The sequence below is a fragment of the Molossus molossus genome, unplaced genomic scaffold (genome assembly GCF_014108415.1).
Source record: "Molossus molossus isolate mMolMol1 unplaced genomic scaffold, mMolMol1.p scaffold_m16_p_7, whole genome shotgun sequence".
Classification (NCBI taxonomy): Eukaryota; Metazoa; Chordata; class Mammalia; order Chiroptera; family Molossidae; genus Molossus; species Molossus molossus.
The window spans coordinates 98,078,009-98,096,844 of NW_023425401.1; the positions used below are offsets into that span (position 1 = coordinate 98,078,009).

At 38.5% G+C, this 18,836-nt stretch overlaps 1 protein-coding gene and 1 pseudogene across 2 annotated transcripts in view; one reads left to right on the plus strand and one right to left on the minus strand.

The window, feature by feature from the left end:
- Positions 1 to 18,836, plus strand: part of NUP205 (nucleoporin 205) — a 74,725-nt gene that overhangs the window by 29,962 nt on the left and 25,927 nt on the right. For both annotated transcript variants that reach the window (XM_036246575.1, XM_036246576.1), the window contains 11 exons: positions 1,811 to 2,000; positions 2,719 to 2,839; positions 6,667 to 6,748; positions 7,029 to 7,193; positions 7,501 to 7,625; positions 12,772 to 12,886; positions 14,836 to 14,985; positions 15,563 to 15,634; positions 15,962 to 16,119; positions 16,613 to 16,693; positions 17,429 to 17,620. In XM_036246575.1, the coding sequence (XP_036102468.1) occupies positions 1,811 to 2,000; positions 2,719 to 2,839; positions 6,667 to 6,748; positions 7,029 to 7,193; positions 7,501 to 7,625; positions 12,772 to 12,886; positions 14,836 to 14,985; positions 15,563 to 15,634; positions 15,962 to 16,119; positions 16,613 to 16,693; positions 17,429 to 17,620 (1,451 nt within the window). The remainder of the gene's footprint in view (positions 1 to 1,810; positions 2,001 to 2,718; positions 2,840 to 6,666; positions 6,749 to 7,028; positions 7,194 to 7,500; positions 7,626 to 12,771; positions 12,887 to 14,835; positions 14,986 to 15,562; positions 15,635 to 15,961; positions 16,120 to 16,612; positions 16,694 to 17,428; positions 17,621 to 18,836) is intronic.
- On the minus strand, positions 8,348 to 9,821 carry LOC118619815 (annotated as a pseudogene).

Here is an 18,836-nt window from a genome sequence, read left to right on the forward strand (position 1 = left end):
CCGGTATTTTCATCTTTTGTAAACTAAGGATTTGAAAATAATCAAATGACCTCTAAAGTTCTTTTTCACTGTAAGATTGTCTCTCTGTATCTACAGTGGTGTTTTGAGGGAGTCATACAATGAAAATATAAAAAGTGAAAGCAGAGGAAAGGATAGAGACTAACTATAACTGTGTCTCATTGCAAGGTTTTTTATAGGTACTTAGAATGATCTTTCCTTCACTTGAACATGCTTAACATGCCTAAATTTGACTCTAGTTTACTTTTTGTTTTGTTTTCCATATACTATTTGTAAAAGCACTTACTACAGTGCCTGGTACATAGGGTTCAATAAATTTGATTTAGTATCATTATTACTGCTAATTGTTATTATTTATTGAGTGCTTACTATGCATTTTGTGCTTTTAAAAGTATTTATGCGTTTAATCTGTATCTGTACGAAAGCCCTGTGTGGTATTTATTATCATTTTCAGTTAACAGAGGTTTCACGTCGTCCCCCAGCAAGTATCAAGGCTGCAATTTGAACCTCTGAAGTTTGGCATAAGAGCCCATGTATTTTAAATTTGAATGATGGGATTATAAGTGATCCTTGTTTATGTTTTTAGCTTCTTTATTTCCCAAATTTCCCACAATGAGTATGTATTACTCTGAGTCAGTTTTTCAGCCTTGGCACCATTGACATTTTGGGCGGAATAAATCTTCGCTGTGGGGCTGTCCTGTGCATTGTAGGCCTCCACCCACTAGATGCCTGTAGCACTTGGCCAATTGAGACCGCCAGAAGTGTCTCTAGACATTGCCAGTGTCCTCTGGGACCAAAATACTCCCCTCCCCCATCTAAGAACCATTGCTCTAAATCATCGATTTTCAACCTTTTTCATCTCATGCCACATATAAACTAATTACTAAAATTCTGTGGCACACCAAAAAAATTTTTTTTGCTAATCTGACCAAAAAAAGGTATAATTTTGATTTATTTGCACCAGATGGCTATTGTTGTGATGGCTATTGTCACTTTTTAATTTGAAATCTAAGGGAAAAGAGGTTAGTGCCCCTGACTAAATAGTCAGGTATTGTATGTTTTAAAAATTCTTGCCCTGGCCGGTTTGGCTCAGTGGTTAGGGCGTCAGCCTTCGGACCAGAGAGGCCAGGGTTCAGTTCCTGCTACGGGCACGTAGGGATCTCTCACTATGTGTTTTTCTCACATCGATGTTTCTCTCTCTCTCTTCCTCCATCTCTTCCTCTTGCTCTATCTCAAGATAAATGCAAAAAAAAAAAAAAAAGTCCTCGGGTGAGGATTAAAAAAAAAATTCTTGCAGCATACTGGTGTGTCACGGCACACCAGTTCAATATCACTGCTCTAAATACTCAGGGAAAAGAGGTATCCAGAAAAGATACAGAAAAAATGACCTAGAAGCCATTGCATAAAAGTAATCTGAATCACAAACATTACCATGACTTGCTTGGGTGAGCAGTTTTGTGAAGTTGCTACTGAAAGTTTGAGAACTTGAAAGCTTTTTGAATCTAGAACTTGTCTTTTATTTTTTTATTTTTTAAATCCTCACCCGATGATACGTTTTTATTGATTTTAGAAAGAGGAAGGAAGAGAAAGAGAGAGCCTCTCGTAAATGCCCTGACCCCACAACCTGGGCATGTGCCCTGACTAGGAATCAAACCCACAACCTGTCAGTGCACATGACAATGCTCCAGCCCACGGAGCTGCCCTGGCAAGAGCTTATCTTGTTTTCCTAACACTTGACTGTGAGTTTCCATGATTCATGTGTAACTTTCTAACTTCAATTTTTGGTTTATAGGGAAGAAACACTTAGAGAAATCAGTACAGCATTGCCTTGCACTTCTCAATCTTACTCTGCAAAAGGAAAATCTCTTTATGGATCTTCTAAGAGAGAGTCAACTGGCTCTGATAGTATCTCCTTTAGAACAACTTCTGCAGGGAATCAATCCCAGAACTAAGAAGGCTGATAATGTGGTGAATATTGCCAGGTAAGTTACAGTTGTAGGTAGAAAATGATGAAATGAATCAGATAGGGATTCTAGCTTTGATTTCCAAAACTGGTCAGATCCCTAATGCACCACTTTTTTGGGGGGCCTTATTTTTTTCTTGCCTTCTCTGGCTCCTCTGATTTTAATAACAATTTCTTTTTCTTTTTTTCTAATTATTCTATGTCCTAAACATTTCCAAGTATAAAATGATCTAATCTTAATGTTGTAGGTCTCCTGTAGGGAAATTGGATGTTTGGAGAATAGGGCTGGGGAGCAGCTTTTTACTGTATATATTCTAGCTTCTGATTGTTTGCTGGCAGTGTTTGGTGTTTCAGGGCTTGTAGAAGCATCACCTGATCTCTGCATTCAGCTTTCCGTTGTTTTCTCTCTATGGTGTGTCAATGTCCAAACTTCTCCTTTTTGTGAGGACACCAGTCATTAGGGCCCTTCCTAATGACTTCATCTTAACTTGATTGACGACCTCTCCAAAGACGCCATTTCCAAGGTCACTGTAGGTTCAGATATCAACATAGGACTTTTGGATGTACACTATTTAACCCAGAAGAAGCTGCACCTGGTTAGAAAGGGAAACCATTGTCTGATTTGCCAAAAAGTGCTATATGAGAAGGAAAAGCCCTGGTTCTAAATGTTCATTATTGAGACTAGTGAGAGGCCAAGTTTCATCGCATTATTCCTCAAATACTTTCTTGTTTTAAAGATACCTGTATCATGGCAATACCAACCCGGAACTGGCTTTTGAAAGTGCCAAGATCCTCTGCTGTATATCTTGCAACACCAATATTCAGATAAAACTGGTTGGAGATTTCACACATGACCAGGTAACTGATTTTGTTGTTATTCATTTTTGGTGCTTCTGAGTCCATACGGAAGTCACAGGGTCTATAGAGGAATCATATTCCTGTTTGTGGAAAAATTCTCCAAGAGTAAATGTACTTAGGTATGTTGGGTGAAAACCTACTTGTATAAGGGGCTGTGATTTATATTTGAAGAAAATAACAAATGCCACAGTGATGCTACATATACTGTAGTATTGCTTATCCTATCTATAATAGTATGTGACAATTGCTACAAGTGCAACTTCTGTTTGTTCTTTGAATCTATTGTTTCACCCTGTTACTTGCCTATTCTGAGACTCTGTACTGTTGAATGTGTCTCACTGCTGTGAGTTGTCTGTTTCTATGGATTTCTGATCACCCACATTTGTGTCATTTCATTTAATACTACACTGTAGAGAGTTTTTAGATATTTCTCTATTAACCCAGAAATCATCCACATTTGTGTCATTTCATTTAATACTACACTGTAGAGAGTTTTTAGATATTTCTCTATTAACCCAATTTATAATCTCTATTTGCTAAATAGCTACAATGCGGGAACCTGAGATCATGTGATACTTGCCTTTCTTTGTCTACCTTATTTCGCTTAGCATAATGCTCTCCAGGTCTCTCTATGTTGTCTCAAAGGATAAGAGATCTTTCTTTCTTACGACTACATAGTATTCCATTGTGTACATGTACCACAACTTTTTTATCCACTCATCTACTGATGGGCACATGGCTGTTTCCAGATCTTAGCAATTGTAAATAGTGTTGCAATGAACATAGGAGTACACATATTCTTTCTGATTGATGTTTTGGGCTTCTTAGGGTATATTCCTAGAAGTGGGATCACTGGATCAAATGGCAGTTCAATTTTTAATTTTTTGAGGAAACACCATATTGTTTTCCATAGTGGCTGTATATCTAATCTCTCAGCCCAGAAATATAATACTAGTGATAAATAGTAGATTTTAAAAGATAAAGATTTTAGATGTAAAATGAAAATAATTTATATTTTAGTTAAGATTTTATAGCATTTGATATATAATAAAGAGATCATAAAATAACAATTTAATGATATATTTAAAAAACTAGTTTGAGCCCTGGCCGGTTTAGCTCAGTGGTTAGAGCGTCGGCCTGCGGTCCAGAGAGACCCAGGTTCGGTTCCCGCTAAGGGCGCATACCTCGGTTGCAGTTTGTCGCCACCCCTGGTCAGTCATGCGGGTGGCGGCCACTCTATGTGTTCCTCTCAAGTCAATGTTTCTCTCTCTCTCTCTCTGTTCCTCTCTCTCCCTCCCACTCTACCTGAACAAAAAAATGGAAAAATGTCTCCGGGTGAGGATAAAAAAAAAAGAAAACCACAAAACAACAACAACAACAACAACAAAAAATTAGTTTGATTCTTTGAGAAAGAAAATTAGGGAAGCAAACTTAAAAATTTTGTTTCTTTTTTTTAAAAATCTTTATTGTTGAATGTAGAATGTATTACAGATATTCCTCATTTTTTCCCCATTGACCCTCTCCTCCCCACTCCCGCCCCCCTCCCACCTTTTCCCACATTATTGTCTGTGTCCATTGGTTATGCATATAAGTTCTTTGGTTTATTTCTTCCCACCCCCCAACCCCTTGCCCTTTGAGGTTTGTCAGTCTAGCAATGAATTTGTACTTCTTATTCCCTTCACCTTTTTCACCCATTCCTCCAACCCCTCTCCCATCTGGCAACCAACAAAATGTTCTCTGTATCTATGAGAATGTTTCTGTTCTACCTGTTCATTTTGTTGGTAGATTCCATTGTTAATAGATATGCATTCATTGCCATTTTGTTTGTTCATATATTTTATCTTTTTCTTCAAAAAGACCCTTCATCATTTCATATAATATTGGTTTGATGGTGATGAACTCCTTTAACTTTTTCTTGTCTGGGAAAGTCTTTATATGGCCACTGATTCTAAATGACAGCTTTGCAGGATAGAGTCATCTTGGTTGTAGGTTCTTACTTTTCATCACTCTGAATATTTCTTGCCACTCCCTCTGGCCTGCAAAGTTTCTTTTGAGAAATCAGCTGACAGCCTTATGGGAACTCCCTTGTAGGTAACTAGCTGCCCTTCTCTTGCTGCTTTTAAGATTCTCTCTTTGTCTTGAACCTTTTGCATTTTGATGATGATGTGTCTTGGTGTGGGCCTCTTGGGGTTCATCTTATTTGGGACTCTGTGCTTCCTGGACTTGTATGTCTGTTTCCATCACCAAGTTAGGAAAGTTTTCTGCCATTATTGTTTCAAACAGGTTTTCGATTTCTTGTTCTCTCTCTTCTCCTTCTGGCACCCCCAAGATGCGAATGTTGGCACGCTTGAACTTGTCCCAGAGGCTCCTTACACTATCCTCATTTTTTTGGATTCTTTTTTCTTTTTGCTCTTCTGATTGGGCGTTTTTTGCTTCCTTATATTCCAAATCGATGGTTTGCTTCTTGGATTTACGTACTCTACTATTGAATCTGTGTAAATTATTCTTTATTTCAGTTAATGCCTCCTTCAATTCTGACTGTGCATCCATGATTTCTGACTGGTCCTTTTTTATGCTCTTGAGGCCCTCCCTAAGTTCACTGAGGTTCTCACTAAGTTCATTGAGCATCCTTATAAGCAGTATTTTGAACTCAGCATCTGTTAGGTTGCTTATCTTCATTTCGCTTAGTTCTTTTCTTGGGGTTTTGTTCTGTTCTTTCATTTGGGACCTGTTTCTTTGTCTCCTCATTTTGGCTGCCTCCCTGTGTTTGTTTCTGTGTATTACTTAACGAGCGGTATGGAGCTAGCTGAGACCAGATAATGCTTGTTTGAAAGAATTTAGGAAAAACCTGAAGCAGGATCCAAGACAGGTCAATCCTATGGTTAAGCAAGTGACAACAGCTTGGGGGGGCCTGAAAGTTGGGTAGGGCGGGGCCTCAGGGAGTCACCAGGGCGGGGCTACCAGTGTGAGCCAGGTTGCTGGAGTCCCAGATATGGCGACTGTCTGCCGCCCCAGGGAAGGGTCACCAAAGGAACAAAGGCCTCTTACAGCACGTTTGTCCCAGAGAAAGCCCCCTCTCCAGCCCTCGCTCCAGTGCCAAACAGCTCAGTTCTTCCCTGTATGTCTCTGGCGCCCCTCGAGCTGCCTCCCTCCAAGCTTAGAGGGAGTAAGTCCGATAAGTTCATGCACGGGTCCTTTAGGGAGCTGCCTGGGGCTCCAGGTGCCTCAGCCTCCCTGAGCCTCAGTTCCCGCTGGTTTTTCCAGCCAGAAGTGATGGGGATTCTCTTCCTGGCACTGGAACCCTGAGCGGGGTGCCTGGTGTGGGACAGGGACCCCTCAGTCCTCAGGGAGGACCTTCCCAGCTGAGGTGTCCTCCTGATTTTTATCCGCCACACGTGGGTGTGGGACCAGCCTGTTGCGCCTCCGCCCCTCCTACCAGTCTGGATGTGGCTGCTGCTTTAATTCCGTAGTTGTAGGACTGCCATTCAGCTTGATTTCAGGCGGTTTTGAATGATGGTTTTTCTGTAGTTTAGTTGTAACTTTGATGTGGTTGTGGGAGGACGCGATACCGCATTTACCTACCCGCCGTCTTGACTGGAAGCCCTGTTTCTTTAATTATTCTTATAGAGTGCTAACTTATGGCAGTTTAAGGAAATGAGTTTTCTATTAATTAAAAATGTAACTAAAACGTAAATACTTTACTTGGTGCAGATTTGTTTTCTTTTTTTTTTATAGATAAATGTTTATAAATATATACCATTTATTATAGTTTCTCTAATATTGAGCAACTTTTAATAATTTATTATCTTATCATCATATGCCTCCAGAGTATAAGTCAGAAGCTGATGGCTGGATTTGTGGAGTGTTTGGATAGTGAAGATACAGAAGAATTTGTACGTCTAGAAGAGGGTAAGTCTTAGAGTAACATGTATATTTTTTATTTTACATAAATGCTGAACAAAAAGGGAACTTACTGGTCCACTGGTGATGTAAGAGAACTTAGAGAAATTGCTGGCATAAATGTATAAGGCTTTTGGGAAACCTCTTAACAAAACCCAACTCAGTGTGATGACTAACCAGGTAAACTGAAACCAAAGAAAACTTGGAGGTTTGGAATAATAATTTTATAGTTTTAAATTTGACTTAACTTTATTGTTCTCTACTTTTGTTTTGTGATTTTCACATTAAGGATCAGAAGTTGAAAAGAAATTAGCTGGAATCCGTCATGAAACAAGAATCCACATCTTGAATCTTCTCATCACCTCGCTGGAACGCAATCCACCCAGTCTTGCTCTCTACCTGCTGGGCTTTGAATTGAAGAAACCTGTCAGTACCACAAACCTGCAAGACCCAGGTAGCGCTATGAGACACTATCTTTTCATATTTATGTAGCTAAGTTAGTCATGTATTTAATGCTGGGCTCCTAGGTTAATTCACTGGAAGAAATAATGCCATGTGTTGGCTCAATCTTTAGGACTTAAAGTCTGGACAGACTAATAAGCCTTAGAAAATTAGTATTTATCAATTTGTTGAATAAATATTTGTAAGACTGTTTGCAGTAGAGGAGATATTTACAGAATTTAACTTTTGTAAAGTTTTTTTCAGGTTTTTAAAGCAACCATTTAAAAAGGAACGTTGCATTTTGTCTTGGTTTCGTGTAGGAGTGTTAGGTTGCCCCCGGACGTGCCTTCATGCCATCTTAAACATCTTGGAGAAAGGGACCGAAGGGAGGACAGGCCCGGAGGCAGTGAGAGAAGCTCCTCAACTGGCTGAGCTGTGCTACCAGGTACACCGCAGGCTGCTCTCTGTAGCACTTCCTGGAAGAAACTTAACTAGGTGCTCGACTCTATCACAGAAATGAAAGTATAACAGTAAGACTGACTTGAAATGAATTCATTTGGTAGTTTTAACAGTCTTTCATTTATGGATAAAATCCATGACACACAAATTCCAAGATCCTATGGATCTACAGATCCTTATGTTGATCACATGAAAAATGAGGGAAATTGGATTTTTGAGAGGGATTTTGACCAGGTTGTGTAGAAACTTTCCAATGATGCTGTGTTTCCAGTTGCTTCTTTCTGTTGAAGAGAGCAGTGGATTTGGGTCAGAAGACATGAGTTCCCCTATCTGCCCCTTACTAGCTAAGACACCATGGGCCTGCCATGAAGCTTCTCTGAGTTTTCTGATCTTTGAAATGGGCTGATGTGAAGACTTAAATGAGAATGGAAGAATTTAAGGGAAAGCACTTTTTAAGAACCACTTAAATTTTGCAGCCCTATAACTATATATAAGGTGGTAGAAAGTCAAATTATTATAAAGTTTAAACTATATGAGAATTTTTGTTTTATTTGTGTTTTATACTTGTGTTTATTTTTTGTTTTATTCATTTCACAAGTATTTTAAGAACCAGGCTTTTTAAAAGATGCAACTAGTTTCTTAATTACACATTTTCTTATTGCCTTTATACAATCAATGTGTAATATCTAAGCAAAACTGAATTTCTTACTAAGCAAACGTTTTTGCATATGCTGCCTTCTTTCTGTGCCTTTATTATTTCTTGGCCATTCAGCAATTCTGCCTGGACAGCTTTCTCTTCCGGTGCTACCCCGAGCTTTCTTTAGATCAGCCAATGCTTAATTGTATTCTTTTTAGTCCTTGCCACCCTTGGCCTGTATGGTACAGTGCTTTGGTATTTTATGGGTCTGTTTTAAGAGCCTTCAAACAACTGTTGATTGCTCCCTGCCAGGTTGACACCTTCAGTTTACAAGCACCAGTGTCCAGCTTGCAGCTTAAAGCCAATAGATTGCAGCTTTGATCTATCTGCTTTCTTCCAACTATCTTAAAACTTTTGTGTGTATATATATATATATTTTAATCCTTAACCGAGGATATTTTTCCATTTATCTTCAGATAGAGTGGAAGGGAGGGAGGGAGGGAGGAAGAGAGAGAGAGAGAGAGAGAGAGAGAGAGAGAGAGAGAGAGAAACATCAATGTGAGAGAAATACATTGATTGGTTGCTACCCACATGACCCCAACTGGGGCTGGGGATGAACTGCAACCAAGGTATGTGCCCTTGGCCAGAATCGAACCCAGGACTCTTTGGTCCGTGGGCCGAGAGCCAAACCAGTCAGAGCAACTTTTGTATATTTTTTAATGGCCATCTCCCAGTTCTGGGATTGAAAAAAGTATTTCTAATGTTTTTTTTCTTTTCTTTGAATTTATTGGGGTAACATTGGTTAATAAAATTACATAGATTTCAGATGTACCATTCTGTAATACATCATCTGTATATTGTCCAATGTTTTTTAAGGCTTCTGTTATTAATAATATTTCATCTACATCTTTTAAATCTATACTTGCATCCTCAGGAAAATCTGGATGAATGTTACCAGAACCATCTTTTGGGAATATTCCCCAATCATTCCCTTCCTTCAGTTCTCTGCATTCTGCAATAATGTACAATTTGGCAGGTTTTTTACTTTTCATTTCTACATTTTCCAGAATTCTTGCCACACCCATTCCCTTAATTACTTGGCCAAATACCACGTTTCCCATTCAAATGAGAAGTTGGAACTGTTGTGATAAAGAGCTGAGAACCATTTGTACTTCAGCCTTCATTTGCCATGCTCAATAAATCCTCCTGCTTATGCTTATAATAGAAATGTGTATCTTCAAATTTTTCACCATAAATGCTTTCGCCATCTGTCCCATTTTGCTTTGAGAGGTTTCCACCCTGAATCATAAACTTGTTAACTCGATGGAACCGGCATCCTTTGAAATGGAAAGGTTTCCCAGTAGAGGGTCTGATGCCTTTTTCTCCTGTATACAGTGCATGAAAATTTTCTACAGTTTTCGGTACAATATCTGCAAACAGTTTTAAGACAGTCTGACTAACTTGCTTGCCTCCCATGTCCACTTTAAAGAATACTTGGGGATTACTGGGGTTGGAGGGCTTAGCGTGTGAGGACACGTACAACATTTTGACTTGCAGATGCATTTGGAAGCAGGTTCAGAGCATCTTGTGGATGCTGGCTTCTGAAACCCAAGAGCGGCTCTTGGTGAAGACCAGGCAGCTGCTCTGTTCTTTCTAGGGATGGAGATATTTCCTGCCTGGTCCTGCTGTGGGAACTCACTTTTTGTGTCCTCCCTGTAACAGCATTACCTCTCCCACATCTTTGGGAATCTATTCTTGTATCTTATTAACCGGCCATCTCATATAAATAATTGATTTTTGTTTTGTTTTGAGAAGTTCAATTTAGCTTATCAAATTTTTATTTGTTTATAGATCATTAAAACAAACTCAGGGCTGTTGGAAAGACAGGAATACATGTTCAACAGAAGTATTTAAGTTTTACCTTGTGTTCCCTTTTTTCTGTGTATACATATTGTTTATTTGGTTATTCTCTCAGTGTGTAAACTTTCTATGCAGCTATGATGTAAATTACATTTTGGTAATTTTCAGGTTTTTTTCTCTGCTTTATATTTTTACTTATTTATTTGTTTTATATTTTTAACAATATATTTCTAGATATGGATTCATAGTTGTCACTAATTTGCTTTATATTTACCGTGAACACTGATTGGTAAATATTGAACTGTTGCTTCTAGGGAAAACATAGGGTCAGAATCCTACAAGCCTCTGGTCTCAACATTTTTATCAATTGATGAATACATAACTTTGTCTTATGTGTGTTTCTGTTTATGGATACTATTTCTAATATATTGTTAATTCATTAACATTGAATTCACAGCCAGCAGCACTACAGCTGGTGCCCGTAGGGAGCTTACCGAACACCTGTAATTTCTCTGTAAGGCACATCAGGAACACCACACAGCACTCTAATGCTTTGCTTGGGGCCATTTAAACCAGTGAGAGCACCAACAAAAAGCACGAGATGGAGCACTAAATGGCCTGGGTGAAGGACACTTGCTTCCAGCATGAGAACTGAAATGAGAGCGGAGTTTGCTCTGTCTCGGCTGTGAGCACTCAGGTGTTTGCTTCTTGGTGCCTTTCCGTGAAAGACTGCAAAAACATCAGAGTATTGATTTTGGAATTACAAATAAATTTAGCAGGTAGACGAATTTGCAAGTATGTACTTTACCAATAATGAGGATAGACTGTTGGGTCAAAGGATATGAATAGTTTTCTGACTTCAGATTTTCATTTGGAAGTAATCATAACAATTACAGTGGGTATTAAATGGTGCCTGGTACATGGAAAGCATTTAATAAATATTTATAAAATGAATTACTCATGAATGAAAATTTTCACTACCACATTGCCTAATACTGGATTTGCTTTTGGCATTTAAAAATGTTGCTGATTTTTAATAGAGGTCTGTCTTATTACTGCCTTAAGGTTGTTTTTTTGTAATTAAAATATAAGACAATGTTAGTTTCTGATCATCACCAGATTATCCCTTGGAAATGCCCCCAAATTACAAGTTTTCTTTTAATTTGTTATTTGGACCAGTGACTGACTATATATATATACACATATATATATATTTTACTGACTATATATATTTTACATTTATCTTCAGATAGAGCGGGAGGGAGGGGGGGAAGAGAGAGAGAGAAACATAGATGCGAGAGAGACACACCGACCTAGTGTCACCCACATGACCCCAACTGGGGCCAAGGTACATGTCCTTAGTGGGAACCAAACTCAGTACTCTCCAGTCCACAGGCCGATGCTCTAATTGCTGAGCCAAACTGGCCAGGGCTTTTTTTATCCTCACCTCAGGAGTTTTTCTTCCATTTTTGTTCAGACAGAGTGGGAGGAAGAAAGAGGATGAGGGAGAGAGAGAGAGAAACATTAATGTGAAAGGGACACATTGAGTGGTTGCCTCCTGCATGACCCCAACCAGGGCAGGAACGAACGTAACTGAGGTACGTGCCCTTGGTCTAGATCGAACCCGTGACTCATTGGTCCATGGGCCGTCGCTCTAATCACTGAGCCAAACTAGCTAGGGCAGCCTTAATGTTTTTAATTTACTGAAGAGGGTGAACACTTTAATTGATGGCTATTTTTATTTTTTCTCGTGCAATTTTTTGGGTCATTTTATCTATGTAGATCTCTTGATATTCATATATTTAATGGAGGTTTTTATATGTATTATAGCTATTCACATTTTATTTTTTATTTTTTATTTTTTTTAATCCTCACCGGAGGACATTTTTCCATTTTTTGTTCAGGTAGAGTTGGGGGGAGAGAGAGGAACAGAGAGAGAGAGAAACATCGACGTGAAGGGACACATCGAGTGGCTGCCACCCGCACAACCGACCAGGGCCGGGGACAAACTGCAACCGAGGTACATGCCCTTAGCGGGAACTGAACCCGGGTCTCTCAGGACCGCAGGCCGACGCTCCAACCGCTGAGCCAAACCGGCCAGGGCTATAGCTATTCACATTTTAAATATCTGGTATGAAAGCATTTAATTCTCACTATTTTCTGTGAAATTTTTATTTAGAGTTTATATTTTTATTTAGTTGAATCTTTAGATCTTAGTAATTCTTTAATTGTTTCAATATAAATTTATTATATTCCTGAGGTAGGGATAAAATAACTATGGTTTCAAAAGTTACTTCCAAGTAATTTGCTATTAATAATAGTTAAAATACTAAAACTTGTTAATTAACTATGTGTATGTATTAATAAATGTATTTAGGGTCATTTTAAGCTTAGTCTTATAGTAATGTCTTAATCACTGTCAGTTGTATTTTAATATATTTTCTTGAGTTAAGGTGCTGAGGACTGCTTATAACTATGAGCTTCTAAGTTTTTTGCTTGTGTTTATCCATTTTGTTTGAGTTATTGATGGGTCTTAGTTTCCACTTAGTAGATCTAATTTCACATTTTATCTTAAGATGGGGTAATAACAACAAAAACTGACATGAGGATTTTCTTATTTTATTTTAATTTTAAGGTGCTATATCAGTTATGTGCCTGCTCTGATACATCTGGTCCTACTATGAGGTACTTGAGAACCAGCCAGGATTTCTTATTTTCTCAGTTGCAACATTTACCTTTTGCTAACAAAGGTAGGACATTGTTATTCCTTAAAGCAGTGGTTCTCAACCTGTGGGTCGTGACCCCTTTGGGGGTCAAATGACCCTTTCACAGGGGTCGCCTAAGACATAACAGAAACAAAATTACAGTTCTGAAGTAGCAACAAAAATAATTTTATGGTTGAGGGTCACCACAGCATGAGGAATTGTATTAAAGGGTCACGGCATTAGGAAGGTTGAGAACCACTGTCTTAAAACAAAATTGTAAAGTCCATGTTGAGTGGTGTTGCTTATGTAATGTTTGGGGATTGTAGTTATAGTTGTGGAATTCTGTTCCTTTTTTGTTACTTGCTTGATACTTGCGGTTGCTTTTATAATTTGTGCTCAGACCCATGTTTTAGCTGCTGGTACAAAATTATTTAAAAATAGTCTCTGAAAGATGGAATTTGATTATTTTCCTAATAAATAAAAATTTAAAATTATTGAAGGCTAAAAATATATAAGGAAATTTAGATTTTGAGTAAAATATTGTTTTATTAAAAATCTGTTTTAATTTTGTTCCTTGTCGATATATTGAAACTAATTAGGTCTTGAAATGAAAAATAGATAACTAATTATGGTGGAAACTATTTATAACTTAGTTTATTGATGTGACCAGCACAAGTATCCCAGGCTACCTATGCTTTTTAGCATTCTACATTGTATAACTTTATGTCTGATCATTTTTTAGAATTTGTATTATATCCAGACAGTGGTGATGTGTTGAGTTTTAAAGTTTACTTGGTATCATTTTTATGTTTTAGGAAATCTATGCTCATTGATTTCACAATAAATTTTTATTACTAGTAATTATCAGTTTGTAATTTATTTTTTAGAATGACGGTGTGATAGACCCTTGGGAATTATCCACTGGCAAAATAGTTTTCACTTCATTTTTATAAGTTTATATCTTATTTTTAGTCCTAAGATTTTGGTTGTATAAGCAGCTTTCTAGAAACCCTCTTTTGTGTTTAATTAGAAAGAAAAGTTAATCTTGCCTATTATATCTGTTTTTAAAAAATTGATCTAGCGTTGGTCATTAGTAGTAGTAGTAGCAGCAGTCGTTTTATCTGGTGTGTTTTATGTTCATATTGTCACAATTTAGGACTTCAAAACCAGGCATCATGTGCAGAGTGGGGGAGGGCGCTCAGTCCTTGGCAGCCGCCTTTCAGATGTGTGTCCCCACACTTCTCTTGAAGAGCAGGAGGACCCACGTGTCCTTGGAGACCTTGAGCTACTCCCTGGCACTCTACTCATAAGGGGTCATGCCCCGCATGAATTTGGTGTGCTTGGTGAGGCGCCCTCGGCAGCAGCTCTGCCTCGGCGGCTCACATGTTTGGTCACCTGTGGCCCTTGTTGAGGGCCACGTCGTGGGGGTGCAGAGCCCTGGCTGTTGCTCTTCAGTGGCAACTGTGACGGAAGGCCCAACCCTAGTTATATGCTAAACCAAATGCCCTGGATTATCTTAAGAGATATCATACAGTTATACAACTTAAATTAATTTTACGTTTTCAAAATATATTTGTTTTGTGAAATAAAAATCAAAGTATGATAGTTTAAAAATATTTTTAATTTTTAAAATATTTTGATATATTTGAGAATTTTTGTACAGTATTATGTTCTGTATTAATGTCAAAATGTGACAGACTCAGAATTCCGTAGATTTGTATAAAATTATGCTGGTAATGGAAACTTGACTCCCGTGTTCTTCATCTGCTTCTGCTCATCTTTTATAAACATCTACTACTTTATTTTTTTCTCCCTTGGCATCTGTTTTTTATTTTTTTATTTTTCAGAGTGAGAAATTATTATGTTCCAAGTTTCACAAATTATTAACTGTGGTATGTGGGAATGAATATATCTGATGAGTTAATGGACTTTAGGTCTGTTCTGATCTTATGTTATTTTCATTGGGAAATTAAACTTATGTACTTAACTTCCAGAATATGAAATATCTATGTTGAACCAAATGTCCTGGCTGATGAAGACTGCCTCCATAGAACTCAGGGTGACATCTCTGAATCGTCAGCGGTCACATACCCAGAGGCTCCTACACCTCTTGCTGGATGACATGCCAGTGAAACCATACTCAGGTGAACATGTGACTGTCGGCATTGTTTCACTGTGCTGCTGACGGGTCTGGGTGCATGCAAGCTCACAGCTGAATTTTGTGCTTAGTATGTGATTGCAGACTAATCAAGTCTTTCTGCCTTTAGGAATTTTTTTCCTTTAAACACAACATTTTAAAATCATCCCATAATTGTCATTTTATTATTGTTTGAAGCATCCACATTTTGTTATATTCATATACACAAATATTCAGTGGAGTTTGTCATATAGAGCCAGCATGACCCAAGATATTTTAGTGTGTGTTATGCTTGCAAAATAAGCATAAGCTTTTCTAATCGTCTCTTGGGCATGATTGGGTCCTACCTCTTTTGGAGTTCTGATTATCCTCTTTACAATTGTGAGGTGGATCCCAGAGGGACTGAAAGAATTAAAGGAATGTTGTTGGTAAGTCCTCATCATCTTTGCATTTTAATTATCTGTTTGCATAGGGCTCTTTGACCTAGAAACAATGACCTAGAAATAAAATACTTTGTTATTTTCAAATAAATTTTATAAGTATGTTGTTCTTTTTCTGATCTATTTTTATTGATGCTCCAACAGATGGTGAAGGAGGAATGGAAGATGAAAATAGATCTGTCTCTGGGTTCCTCCACTTTGACACTACTGCAAAAGGTAAAGCCTTTTGAATTCACGAAGAAGTTATAGATTATATACTAAATTGCTTAAAATTTCAAGAGAGAATTTTTGTGTCTGTGTCTTCAAATTTTTAATTGGTATAGAAAAGCTATGTAAAGGATTGTCATCCAAAAATTGTTATAACTAGGATAGGAAAAAATATTTTTGCAAATGGATGTATTAAAAGTAAATTTAAATTTTATTCTGTTTTCTAGACTAATACCCTTTCTGAACGTAGCACTCACTCTCCTTGATTTGAGTATGGGGGCTTGTTCTTCTCCTCAATGTCCTAAGTAGAATTGAACCACTTTTTATTATTTCCAGTACGTCGAAAAATTTTAAGTATTCTTGACTCGATTGACTTCAGTCAGGAGATCCCTGAGCCTTTGCAGTTGGATTTCTTTGATCGGGTCCAGATTGAACAAGTTATAGCGAACTGTGAACACAAAAATTTACGGGGACAGACGGTCTGCAATGTCAAGGTGAGGATGGCTTTCAGGTGTGTGCAGTATCAAGTGGTTCAGACTTTGAGTTATCGGACAAAAATACAAGCATGCAGTGGTTGTTTTCCGATAGAGATACCGCTTTATTGGACGGTGGTTTTAGTTTTCAAACAGCCGGGAAATGAAACGGAGTAGACCGCACTAACTTTACCGGTTTAAAAGGTTCTTCATCACCTTTCTCTTAGTTGTTGTGCTTCCCAGCTGTAACTATGGAGTGGTTTTAACTATTTAACTTTCTACCAGGTAAATAGTAATGGCCACACTAGTGGGAGGAAGATAACCAGGGCAGGTTGGTACCAAACTCAAATGTGAGGGATAACTGATGTTTTTGACTAGAAACTGGACGGTGTCACTGTTAGATTATATAAAGGTACCTGAAACTTTTCTCTCTAGGGCAGTGTATAGGAATTGCTAGGGGTATTGTTCTTCCAGTGTCTGAAACGGTCTTATTTTTCTGTTTATCCTCATACAGCTTCTTCATAGGGTTCTTGTAGCTGAAGTAAATGCCCTGCAAGGTATGGCAGCCATAGGACAGAGACCTCTACTAATGGAGGTAAGCCTTCTGAGTCTGTCAGTTTCAACCTTTTAACTACTTTACTTAAATTGCCGTTTAGAAGACAAAACAATAAATGGACTTGTAGTACATTAATCTGTAAATTAATTAAAAATTAAACTTTAATGGAATCTTTTATTTTTGACTTTTTAACTTTTATAAACTGAACTGAAGCTAATGTCTGAATGCCAAAATAATAACATTTCTTCTGCTAGGCTAGTTAAGGATTTGCAGCCTGTCCATGTTGTATGTTACATTTCACTTGCTCCTTGGCGGTGGGGGGGGGGGTCCACAGTGGGGAGTTATGAGTAAGAGGTCAGGCAGGAAGAACCACATACGTGGCAACACTGCTGGATAGGCCAAAGCAAGAGACGAAGAAGAATATAAGACACATCAAGGAGACTTGGGTTTTAGGCAACTCTAGTGCTCCAGATTTAGTATAAGTAGAGAATTGAAGAAGAAAGAAGATGGGGTTATAAAAAAGCTGATTTTCACCCTACCACCTTTGCTCCCTGCCTTATACACGCACAGCCACACACATAGCCACGTATATTACTTTTCATAGCAGTGGTCACAAGTATAACATAGAAAGTTGTCTGCTGACTGGCATAAATGTGGAAGGTTTCCAAAATTTACCACATTTTCAGAGTAACTGTCAGTGAAAAATAGGAACCTGTTGGTAAAAGACTTTATCTGCTACGTGTTAACCTTTTAATTCAATTTCTCTGGCTTTAGGAAATCAGCACCATCCTTCAGTACGTGGTAGGAAGAAACAAGTTGTTGCAATGTCTTCATGCAAAACGGCATGTGCTGGAGTCATGGAGGCAGCTGGTAGAAATTATACTGACAGCCTGTCCCCAGGACCTCATTCAGACAGAGGACCGACAACTGATTATTCGTGATATTTTACAAGATGTGCATGATAAGGTGACATACTTCCTAAATTACTTCATGCTGCCGGACAAATATTTTTATACATACAATTTGCCAAACTCCTTTTTTTCCATTTTAGATTAAGAATAGGTAGAGATTCTGGCTGGTGTGACTTACTGGTTGAGCGTCAACCCATGCACCAAGAGGTCGTTGGTTCGATTCCCAGTCAGGGCACATGCTCAGATTGTGGGCCCGATCCCCAGTGAGGGGCATGCAGGAAGCGGCCAGTCAGTGTTCTCTCTCATCGATGTTTCTCTCTTTCTCTCTCTCTCCCTTCCTCTCTCTTAAAATCAATAAAAAAAAATATATTAAAAAAAATTTTTTTAATTGATTTTTTTTTTTTTTAATCCTCACCCGAGGACATTTTTCCTTTTTTTGTTCAGATAGAGTGGGAGGGAGAGAGAGAGAGAAACATCGACGTGAAAGGGACACATCGAGTGGTCGCCACCCACACGACCCAACCAGGGCCGGGGACAAACTGCAACCGAGGTACATGCCCTTAGCGGGAACCGAACCCGGGTCTCTCCAGACCATAGGCCAACGCTCCAGCCACTGAGCCAAACCGGCCAGGGCAAAAAAAATTTTTTTTAAATAGGTAGATATGTGCAGTGCCAAGGTTAAGACTTACCTTGAAGCTCTGGCCAGTTTGGCTCAGCGATTAGGGTGTCGGCCTGCTGTCCAGAGAGACCCTGGTTTGGTTCCTGCTAAGGGCGTGTACCTCGGTTGCAGTTTGTCCCCCGCCCTGGTTGGTTGTGCGGGTGGCAGGCACTCAATGTGTCCCTTTCATGTCGATGTTTCTCTCTCCTTCATCCTCTCTCTCCCTCCCACTCTATCTGAACAAAAAATGGAAAGATGTCCTCAGGTGAGGATAAAAAAAAAAAAGACTTACCTTGAGAAAGATGTTAATTCTGTACAGTAGTCACTCTCAACCAGAGTGTGTATCAGCATTATCTAGGGAGTTTTTAAAAAATCCACATGGGTGGCTTTCTCCCCGGACCTACTGAAAGGGACACTCTATTGGTGAGGCCATTTATGTGATTTGCCATTAAAAACCTCCTAGGAAATTCTGATAGGAATCGCTCTGGTTAAAAACACGTGTTAGCCAGCATCATATTTAAATTTCTCTCTATATATTTGCTTTTCTTTTCTTTGAACAGTACAGTGCTATTCTGATATTCTTATGGTAGTTGAAAAGCTAAGCATATATAAA